The sequence below is a fragment of the Cryptotermes secundus genome, unplaced genomic scaffold (genome assembly GCF_002891405.2).
Source record: "Cryptotermes secundus unplaced genomic scaffold, Csec_1.0 scaffold4622, whole genome shotgun sequence".
Classification (NCBI taxonomy): Eukaryota; Metazoa; Arthropoda; class Insecta; order Blattodea; family Kalotermitidae; genus Cryptotermes; species Cryptotermes secundus.
The window spans coordinates 41511-53240 of record NW_019741401.1 but is presented as its reverse complement, the minus strand read 5'-3'; the positions used below and the strand labels follow the sequence as shown (position 1 = coordinate 53240).

Sequence of the window (11730 nt, the reverse complement as noted above, 5' to 3'; positions counted from 1 at the left end):
CCTTCTGAATCAAATTTTGATTTGATACTGTCATTCCCAAGTATTTGGTACCACAGTTTTGAAGGATCTGTTAGCTGTGTCTATGTTATGATTCTGCCGTACATTCTAGTGACAAGACAGCAACATCTCTGTGTTCTCTTCATAGTGTCTGTTGTCTCCCAGTAGATTTACATCATCAGCATTGACCGCCAGCTGATGTGTACCATTCAATTTCAGTCCTACCTGGTTTTCCTGGCGCTTCCTAACAGCATATTCTAAAGCAATGGAAATAAAGCATCTGCTTGTTTTAGACCATTTGTTTAGGAAACCTCTTGGAAAAATATTTACTTAATACAGACTTTACTGTAGGTTTCATTTAAACACATTTTAATCAGCCTAACTAGTTTCATGGTTACCAAGTATGCTAAAAATAAAGCAGTATTTGGGTTCTTATGTAAAGTTTTCTTTAAAATTGCCCAGTACCAGATTTAATTGTAATCAGCGTACCCATTCTCAAACTGTGTACAGATGAAACTCTTTCGGGAGATGCTCCACAGGAATTCAGATGCACCTACGATGACAAAATTTGCTACATTGAGTATTTTAATAAATGTACAGTTTTTTGACAGATATATACACATCCAGCAGTAAACTATGTAGAACCTGCACCAGTGTGGGTAAAAACACTTTGTATTGAACTCAGTATTCTCTTGATTGAAATGGTGAAGGAATGGTGAACATAAGAGTAATTGGTTATTTGTTTTTGCCATTTAATGGAAACTCTTTTTAGCAGGCCTTATGTCCCATATACTTCATTTGTGGCCTTTGATCTGAAAACTGTGCACAGCCCTATCCTGCATTATGAAAACCTGTCTGTTTATGTAATTTATTGTGAAAGCCTTGTCTTATATAGCTCTTATACTTCCTGAACACTTTTTAGTCATGTTGTACACTATGGAAACCCCACAGTAATAAATTAAAGGGACATAGAACAAATATCCTTCTATAAATATTATGTTAGACATTGTGCATTGTCTGAGTTGTATTTGATATATACCACGTTTCAGGAGTTGACTACGCACCTATCTTCAAGTGATTGGTTGTCTTTATATTAACAGATCTGTAATTACTTTCTATTTTAATATCAGAGCTGTTATTACTTTTTTATTTTGATATTAGTGGCATTAGTTGCAGATCAAATCTGGGAGAATCTGCAGATATAATTCCTGAACTGTAAGGCTGCACTGGATAGGTACCCAGTTTCAGTACAAGCAGTAGCAATATTTTTAATGTATCTAATGATTACTCTGTAAATGGCTTCTGCTGTGTAAATACTGGCTACATGTGCCAGACATACTGCTCTTGCCAATGCTGCAGATACAAGTATTTAAAACATAGATTTGTGGAAAACTACAATATAATAATCTCAACACACTTTTAATTAAATTAAATATAAACAACTAGATGTTGAAGCTTAATGGGTGCACATTATATGAAATTCATGAACCCATGTTGCAAAATCTGTACTTTTCTTAATTTTAGACTTTTAAATGTGGAACAAAAACAAGAATATGTTTTACTTTTCTACAGATAATACAGATGGAGTAACCCAGCTGTATGAGAACTCTTATATTTTGTATTAAAAGATGCAGCTATGTTACTGTTGTCCACTTGCAACAGTAACTGAATACTTGCAGAAAAAAGTACTGGGGTAAAGATCATAATGATTAAAATTATAATGTAACTTTATATGTACAATGTTGTTTTCAAAGCCTGGCAATATTATGTATTGTATACCATTGTGAAATTACAAGTTGCATGTATGTTTGTGTGTATGTGTGAATGTAAATATATTCTATTTATAAAGTACTGCAAGAACATGATAGAGAGAGCATGACTGCAAGATATATGAGGGTCACTGTATGAAAATATCGTGTTGAAACAAAAATTGCGATAAATTTATTTACAGAGTTTGAATAAATTTCTATAGCAGAGTTAAAAAAATATTTTGCATTCCCCCCACCCCCAATAAGATCATTCCATTTCCAATATATGGCAGAATAAGCCTTCTCTCTCCTGTATTAGTAGGAATGTATCTCATTTAGTTTAAATTAATCTGTAAAAGGTAAAGTTGTCCCTATGCTTAACTAATTAAGCACTATGCCATGAAGGCATGTGGGGGAGTGGATGTATAGATCCACATTTTCTTGACCTTGGCACTAACTGGAGGTGAATGATCAGCTTCATGCCCCTGCTGCTTTACCCCTGGGGGAAGAGGCCCTGGCACCCATTGGATAGGAGGCTGGGTGGGCCCCAGAGCCAGTCTGAATGACACGGAGAATTGAAAATTCTTGCCCCCATTGGGACTCAAACTCCAACCCCTTGGTCGTCCAGCCCATAGCCAGTTGCCATACTGACTACACTATCCCGGTTCTCTGTTACACAGTAGCGCTTTCAGTTAAGAGGGGTGGGTGGGAGCGTGGAGACACTTCGGTTATGGCATACATGAGCTATCTCCAGATTATAGCTGAGCAGTCTGCCCCCTGATTTAGTTAGCTACCTCAATCCACAGCTGCTCTCTCTTACCCTGCTATCTGGTTGGCCTCTCAAAAGTATTGTGTACCCTGTCTCCCAGGCAAGGTATTGTGGGTTCTGCAGTCAGCTTGGTCGAGCAGTGGTTGAAGCTGGGCCATAGACTCAAATGTATGTAGTGTGAAACCTCCAGAGAAGTAGTGTAACAACTTGTTTATTACAAAAGATTGAATACAGACTGGACAACCCTTGATTTCAATTATGATCACTGTCTTAGTTGGGACAGCACCAACTTTCACTCTCAGAATAATGTTCTATATGTGCATGGACTGGGGTGTACTCAAGATGAAAACTGATTCTGGGAACGGCCAGCACAGATATATATACTTCACAGTGATACGCCTGACCTTCTCGAAGTTTCCATAGCATTTTATAAATGTTATTTAATATTTCCATACAAGTCTGGTGGTCCTCCACTGGTGTTTTGGAATGTGATAACCTGTCCATGGTTCACACTCTATGTGACATGACATCTCTCAGCACCAGTACGGCTTCATGCCGACGGCATGACTGAGGGGGTGGTCTGAGAGTCTGTGAGGATGGTATGACTGCAGCATGCATATTACTTTAAATTTGCTTAAGCCTTACAGCAGGACGTAAACCATAATCGATCAAAGCAATAGGGCACAGCGAGGACCCCCTCAAGTTTTGTTTTGCCTTTTTTTTTCTGGGTAGTCCATAGGTTCTTATTCCCTGAAGGTGATAACTGATTATTTTTCTGGGAATTCTCCTTCAGTCATTCATTGTATGTGCATTTATTAACAGTGTAATTTAAACTTTCTACATGAGTTTATTCTTAGTATCATCATGTTTAATCTTGTCTTGTTATTCCAGTCACTAATCTTAAGAATCACATAAATTTAAAAACTACAAAGTTTGGCTGATCTTTTGAGACTTTCTGAAGTTCATATCAAGTTTTGTGAAAATTCATCAACTAGTTTAGAAGTTATTAAAGGACTGACTCACAGGAATGATGATACCTTAAGTTTATGTTTCCTTCAAGAGAACTCAGAATGGTGTGGAGGACAGGGGGATGAGTGTTCATATGGGTAATGGTTTAAACAATGACAACCAAAATTATGGAAGTTAAACAGTAAGAGAAAACTGAAGAATTTATTCATATAAAAAGGAATAAAACATTATCGGGCATCCAGCACTAACATGAAACCATAATGTTTCATGTACAATGTAAAGCCATGTACACATTTTTAAAGAGTCAACAAAGTAACTGGAAAATCTACTTTGCTGTAAGTCATTAACAAATCAATTTTGATGACCAACAAAAATACATCGCATTATATTTCCTTATCCTTTTACTGCCATATTTTGATCCTGGTGGTAGCATCAGCTATTAGCAAACTTTAAGTACCAAGAGATTCAAGAGTCATGTTAACAAGCTTGTTGATATATTCTGCCCTCTTCATGGCTCCATTAATGCACTCCTGTAACTGTGATTCTGTCAGTGGACTCCCTCCTGGTTTGTGGACAGAACATAGCTGACCTCCTTGAACAACAATAGTCATGACTCCACTTGATAAGCTCTCTTCTTCATTTGTTGGATCAGTTAAGAGAATTTCACTGAAAAAAAGTACAAATAATTAGGATTAGACATAACTAAAATTTCCTGTTACATATCTAAACGTCTAAGATAACATTTTCCCCATGCTTAGCACTAGATGGGTTAGAATGTTTGGTTTCGTGTCCCAGCCATTTAACCCATGAGGAAAGAGCTCCCAGTACCCAGCGGTTAGAAGGTTGGGAGGTCCCTAGAACTTGTCTGGATGCTGTGGAGAGGAGGAAAAATCTTGCCCCTACCAGGAATCAAACCCCAGTTTCTCAGTTGTCAAGCCTTTAGCCCTCATTTTATCACCTCACATATCAAGTTCGTATAAAAACATGTAGAACCTGATAATTCACTGGATTATAATGTTCAATATGTGATTTCAAGATTGTGACAGTTCTGAAGATATATGTGTAAATTACTCCATACAAATCATTTGACATACTGGATTTGAAATTCACACAGCTCCATTATTCCTCCATGTCCTTCTTGGTCTACCAAGTGACAGCCTTTCAAGAGCTGTTCCTCATTTAAATTCTCATGAATTTATTATTTACTTTTATCATATATCTAAAGCATTGTTTAATTATGTATTTTGCTTTTTAATTACCATGTGTGTACTATCGTCATGCCTACAATCAGTGACACTATATTTCACGATCCTGTTGCACTGGTTAACAATTTAATTTGCAGGAACAGTCTTAAAGGTGAAACTTCTTGTTGTGCTCACACACTGATGGTGTGCTGTGTTGTCATTTATATTATAACTGTTGCTTCTACATGTTTTGACCTTATAAGGTCATCATCAGGTATATACTTTTATGTGACTGCTGCACTGTATTGATTTTTCTAGAACATGGTTCTAGAATTGTTACGATTAATTAAAACTTATTATTTTTTTTCAATTGGCACACCACATTTCCACCATTCAGTGATTTCCTGGACTGTGTGCAGAGTCTTGTGTTGTGTTGTTGTGTGATGTCTATATTCACTACAGTGAAGTTTGTGTAATTTTCATGGATGGTTGTGGTGGTAACCATCCACCACCTATGGAAATCACACAATACCACACTGTACTGAATATACCATAACAAGACTCCACACACAGCCCAAGAATGCCAGAAACACAGAGCACGAGTTGAAAATTGAGCAAGTTGTAACCAGTTTTAACAAATTTCAACAATAACTGGAACTAGTTCTAATCAAGTTTTAAAATGAACTATAAAACTTGCTGCCATGCAGCAGTTCCACAGAAGTATCTACCTGATGATGACCCTTATAAAGTGAAAACAGGTGGTTGAAGTAACATTTATAAAAAAAAAAAATGTTGACATAGCACACCACCACTTTATGCGCATGACAAGGAGTTGCACCTTCAAGACTGCCCCTGCAAATTAAATCTACAATCAGTAAATAATAAATAAAATGAGTGATACAGGTCAAGCCTGAGTAGCAAGACTGTGTGTTAGTCATGGCCATGAAAGCCTATGCTCAAGAATATGTATAAAATTCTTAAAAAAAAACAACAGTCTGAATGAGAAACATGACATAGAATATAATATTATATTTAAGCATCCTGTTGCACTATACATTTCTATATGTAATAATACAAATGCCATCATGAATGCAACAATTTATTTGGTTGTAGATCTTTGATTTTGGACTGTGTGCAGTGTGACAGCTACGTAGTGAAAAATACACCTGATGATGGCCAATTATGGCTGAAACATGTAGTGTAGAGGAAGTAAAGACAAAGATCTACAACCAAATAAATTGTTACATTCACGACGGCATTTATATTATTACACATAGAATATAATATTTAACTCATTTTGTATGAAATATTTCTCTTCATGCATATTTAATAAAATAAATATGAAAAGTCACGTAGGTCACAACGGCAACACAGAGGTAAGGCTCCTGACTTCCTACAGTTTCTTGTTTTTATGCACATGCATACAGAATGCCAAAAATGATATAATGAGACTACTTACTCATCAAAAATTGCAAATGTTGTGGCTACGGGTGTGTTATGCACTTGAAGTTTATTTCTCTTCTCAGGGGAAACAACTGTGGTTTCTGCTTCGACATCATATGAAACATGTGGTAGTTTAACTGACAAATAAAGCAACTATTGTATATCTGTGGTAGTTCTATAGCTCTACAGAGGACAGTTTATCACTATTTATCACACAACAGAAACTCATTTTGGTATGCAATACCAAGATGAAAATGTGTGAGAAATGTAAAAGCGATGCTCATGAAGAGATGAACTTATGAATCTATGTAATAAAATGTGGTTTTTTAAGTAACTGGTTTTTGGTGGTTTGACAACATGAGTTGCAAAAGAATGCACCCATTATCTTTGCCACCTCTTTCTGGCCATATGTTTATACATAAGAACTCAAGAATGGCTATGTGATGTGATGTGATACCAGGGAGTACTAAAATTTGCCAACACATTTTAATTTTGGTTAAAATTGAACAATAATTGACACTTTACATGAAGATCTGTATGTGTTTTTGTGTGCATCTTGAGTATGACTCACATGTGAAAAAACTTTTACAAGACAGGAGTGGCAGAGAAAATTCAAGTCACATCTTAGGCCCACTATACTTCTCTTAAGTCTTGTAATTTTCCAAATGATTAAACACAGCAGATATCTGTGGTATTTCATCTCACAACTTACACAGATGGCCTGATTTTCATCAAATTTGTAATAAAAGAGGTCCCTGCTTGTCTTTCTCCCTTGATTTACACTATTTATACCTGAGCCTCAAAAATCTTTATTCATGACTTGAAAACTTACAGCCAGTAACAGATGTGAACACACTCAAATAGTTATGCTACACACAAATTTATAATTTTAATATAGCTTCTGACAAAGTGAAAAATTCTGAAGAAGACCATTATATTTATTAATGAGAAATGCTGTTGCCACAAACATACATACTGCTCACACACAAGCTACATTTGAAACTTCATAAAAATATATTTCAGTAAGACAAATGCCTAATTTACAATGCAAGTGTATGTCTTAAAACTCCTCTTTATGTCCAAAATGTGAAGTAATTTCACAACCCACATACAGAGAGTCATTACCTCATAACATACTTTATCATCAACAGTATCACCTCTTGAAGTGGTTGGTGATATACACATGAACATTTTATGTATACCATATTCTGGAAACCAATTATGCAAACTATATTTATATTTAGGTTTCGGGTCTTCTGGATTATGATACTGTATACAATGGTAGGCAGCTCCCAACATTTCAAAAGAACCTGCTGTTTCTGTCTTCAAGGTAGATGTGACTTCTACCATCTACCTACTACCAAAGAAATTAACTTAGGTGTTAATGCTTCTCATTTGTATTTGGGAGATGGCTCTCATGTGAATCTCAGGCAGGACTAACTGAAGTTTTTCATGGTTCTCCTGAGTTGCTTTAGGTGAAGGCCAGGTTAGTACCTCAAATTAGGCTACAATAACTTTCTTTCACATCCTTTCCGATTCATCATTCATTAATCATCTTGACATTCAATGCTATACAGACTGAGTTACTGAAAGTGTCATTAAGTAAACCATATGAAAAATATATCTACCAACTACCAAACTGCAAAGTACTACAATCCAGAAAACCATGACCTAAATCTTCACCGCTGTGAAAACCTCACGCCTCACCCAGTGGCTGACACATACCAGTTCTGAGGGCCGCTACAAGCGCGATGACACATGCATCCCATAATGATCCATCATGGTCCAAACAAATTAAATCACAATGAAGAACCCATGCCAGATGTTCAGGTGCTATACACAGATCCTTCAGATCTACACATCCAGAGCTAGTCAGTGTTTCAGCAATAAAATTACTTGACACCTGAGCCAAATCACTTGGTGGACCAGGACAAAACCTGGGTGAACAAAGTGGTGGAAGTTCCACATTTGGTACAAGATATCCAAAGTTGGGCTCTTCAGCTTTTGGTGCTGCTAATTCCTAAATAAATGAGATAAAATCTTAATAATACATAAGAACAACCACAAAATTGCTGATAACATACTAAGATCATGAAAACACGATAATATTATCTTGGAATCTGTCACAGATTACATTAATTCTAACATTAGGCTGGAGTAAGCACTGTAAACTACACTCAGATTCAGTCAAGATAATGGAAACGAGTCCGTGAACCTGCCAAACTCAAGATGCCTTACAACAGAATCAACCACTTCAGTACCAGGGGAGGTGCATGAACTAGAAGAAAAAAAAATCTTGCCCCTGACAGAAATCAAACATCACACTCACACTTGGTAGTACTTGTATTATAATAATAAAAGTAAAAGTAAAGTTATCCCTGTAACAGGCCGTGGAGGCCCTTAGGCTTGTGAGTGTTTGAGGCTCCCACAGTTTCTAGACAATCAGCTCACAGATGGCGGTAAGGTTGTTAGCTTTACATGCCAGCCACCCTTTACCCCCCCAAGAAGATTCCTGGTACTCATTTCTGCTAAAGGCTGAATCGACCCCAGGGCCATAGTACAGCTGGAAGGGTTAGGTCAATTGAAAAAATCCACCTCATCGGGAATTGAACCCATGACCTTCCAGCTTGTAGCATAGTGCCTCAACCAACTACGCTACCACGTGCTCCTACTTGTATAATAATACATGTGTTTATTTAAGTTTCCCAAAAATTTTGTCAGAAGATTCACAGGCTATGTGTACAGGTTCATTTATGTTCTCAAGTAAGATGGCCTTATAATAGAGCAAAATCCAATCAAAACAGGCCGAACAAAATTTCTGTAGATCTAAAACACCAAGTTCCATCAGAATTTGTTACATAAATCAGTTCGGGTTTTCATGGGCATGACAAAACTAACTGGTGTTTATATGGCCATTTTTCTAAATTCACTTAAAAATCCTAGTCTCTTAGCCAACACACAGTTCTGTGATATTCATGATTATGTTACATAAAGAAACAAAGGAGTAATTCCAAAGTGTTTGGCATATATGCAATGGATCACTATTTTAATATCAATCATACACTTCATACTAAAGGACATTATTTGAGAGCCTGCAGCAAATTGTTTTGTGACTCAAGCAGAATTTCCACATGCTACTTGAATCAGACTATTCATGCCCTCAACAAACCAACAGCCTATACCAGTGTTTCTCAACCTTCGTGAGACACAGACCGGTAAATTCTTTTTTTTTATAAGACAAGGGCCTGGTACTGGGACAGAGCCCGGCAGTTGAAAAACACTGGTCTATACCAATTAAAATTTCTCTTAATATCACTGCAAAAATCACCAATCAGTTAATATGAAACAGGCTTACGTGTTATGTTCATGCCCACTAGTAAAATCCTGAGCCTTTTGTTGTTATTGCTACTCTATTCAACTGTGCAATAAGTATTTGTGACACAGTTGTGTTATTTCCCCGTGTTGAAATATCACTAGCGTAACAGGTGTCCACATACGACACCTGTCTGAAAAGTTACTGTGTATGAAGAGTAAGGAGAAGATTCTAGGATGTTGCAACTAATAACAGAAAGAACTATTCATACAAACATAAATAAATTTAGAGGCATGGTAGTTATTAGACAAAAATGAGCCAAGTCAGAAACCATCAGAGAGAAAGTGCTGGGCTTGAATATTCCCCTCAGAAGTTCTCTAGCTCAGTAAATCAGGGTTTAGAGTTGCATGTATTAAGTTTATTCCATTTCTGAAAAAGAACATCATGCATGTACGTCAAGATTTTATGGATGTGCAAGGAATGCATGCATTCAAACAGGTACCATTTCCAGCATCTGCTGTGATCTAGGTGGGGTCTGTTTGCATTTCTTGGCCTACCGGCTTGTTGAGTATTCTGTAGCTCCAATCCCATGTGGAAAGAGTTGGCCTCAGAAGTTTGCCTCTCTTCTGCTGGAGTGACAGGAAGATTTACCACCAGCTTTCAAATAACTTCCCTATATAAATTACCAGAGAAAACATTGTACTTACAGCTTTTATTCCACAAACAACGACAGTGTTTCCAATCTTAACAATGGCTGAGCCTTCAGCTGTTTTTATAGAGTCTACATTAATTGAAACAGGACGAAACTTCTGCATATCTCGACCATCTGGCCTCACACCCTTTGCCTGAAACACAGCGAAACATGTACAATGAATCCCCCCCCCCCTTTGGATTGTTTCTTGTGCAGTCAGTCAATGAATTCACCTGTATTACCTTCCCCTCACTGCCCCTTCCTGCTATCCTGGCTCACTGCTCACACTATGCCTCCTATAACTGGCACAACAATTCCCTTGGAGTGTAGTAATGCTAATCATAAATTTACTGCCAAGCAACCTCCATAGCAGATCATTGTATTATATGCAAGTGGTCAAAATTCTGCTGGGGCATGACTGTTCCCCACCTTCTATGGTAAAAAAGGTCTTACGGAGTCTAGTAAAAAGCAGATCGTCAAACAGACCATTACTTAGATTCTAAAGGATTCTGACAATGGTGTATAATACTCAGAATTTCTGGATTTTTGGGCTTCGTCCATCGTCCAGTGTTCTAAAAAACTAGAACACATGTTTCAGAAAATTGATCAGTTTTCGTCCTCAGGTGAGGAGGCAGACACCTTCCTTGATGGGTCCCTTAGAAAGAGCTAACCTCAGTCTCTCATCAGCTCTTTCTAGGGGGCTCAATGCAGTAGGTGTCTCCACCCTCACCTGAAGATGGAAACAGATCCAGCTTCCAAAACGATGTGTTCTCTAGTTTTCTAGAATACTGGAATATGGACAAAGTACAAAAATCCAGCACTTCTGACATTATTACTTATGTACAATTTGAAGCTTTCACTTTTAATAAATCTATTAAAATCTTCTTGGATGATGGATCAATTATGAATGCCAAATAAAAATGAAATGAATAAGTGCCGTGAACAGAAATTATAATGTATTACAAAGTCAACTGCATGCCCCTTTCTCGGTGAGAGATGGACTTATGTGACAATGTATACAATCATGAAACTTACTAGGAAATCTCGGTAGTATTTCACTGGATGAATGCTCCTGAAAGTGAAAGAGACAGACCAATCAACAGCAGAGCTCAGCATTATGCTTACGACATGTCACTTTATTTTTAAGAACTGATGAAGACCATTTTCAAATATCACTTCTATGTATTTTAAAAAAACTTTCACATGCCAAAAGAGATCATGTAGACAAGCAAATATCAAGAGGTCTATACATATTTCTTCCAATTTGTAAATTATGGTACAAATATGGTAAAGATGCACCCTTCTTTTACTTGCACAAAAATACAAACATGGCAATATTATTAAATGTCTAAGATTATATACTTATGCCCATGATTTATTGTGACCGTCTTACAGTGCATACATTTATTCACCTTACTCTTCTCTCTTGCACTACATGTTTCAGCACTAAAGTGCCATCTTCAGGTGCTTTTCGATGTACGTCGAACTACTTCATTACTACATGCCCTGTTGTCTTTATACTAAAATAACTAAAATATATATTCGTCATATATATTGATAAATTTTAAATATTAAAAATATTAAAACTGTTCAGGATTTGTCAACCTTATGTCATA

General features: G+C 36.8%; 1 protein-coding gene across 1 annotated transcript in view; it reads right to left on the bottom strand.

The window, feature by feature from the left end:
• Positions 1–3657: 3657 nt before the first annotated feature.
• LOC111872764 (exosome complex component RRP43) overlaps positions 3658–11730 on the bottom strand; it is a 9208-nt gene continuing 1135 nt past the window's right edge. Inside the window, exons 2-6 of the mRNA XM_023866932.2 lie at positions 11150–11186; positions 10131–10268; positions 7836–8130; positions 6127–6247; positions 3658–4149 (exon numbers count right to left, since the gene is read on the bottom strand). Coding sequence (XP_023722700.1) covers positions 3933–4149; positions 6127–6247; positions 7836–8130; positions 10131–10268; positions 11150–11186 — 808 coding nt within the window. The 3' untranslated portion in view covers positions 3658–3932. The remainder of the gene's footprint in view (positions 4150–6126; positions 6248–7835; positions 8131–10130; positions 10269–11149; positions 11187–11730) is intronic.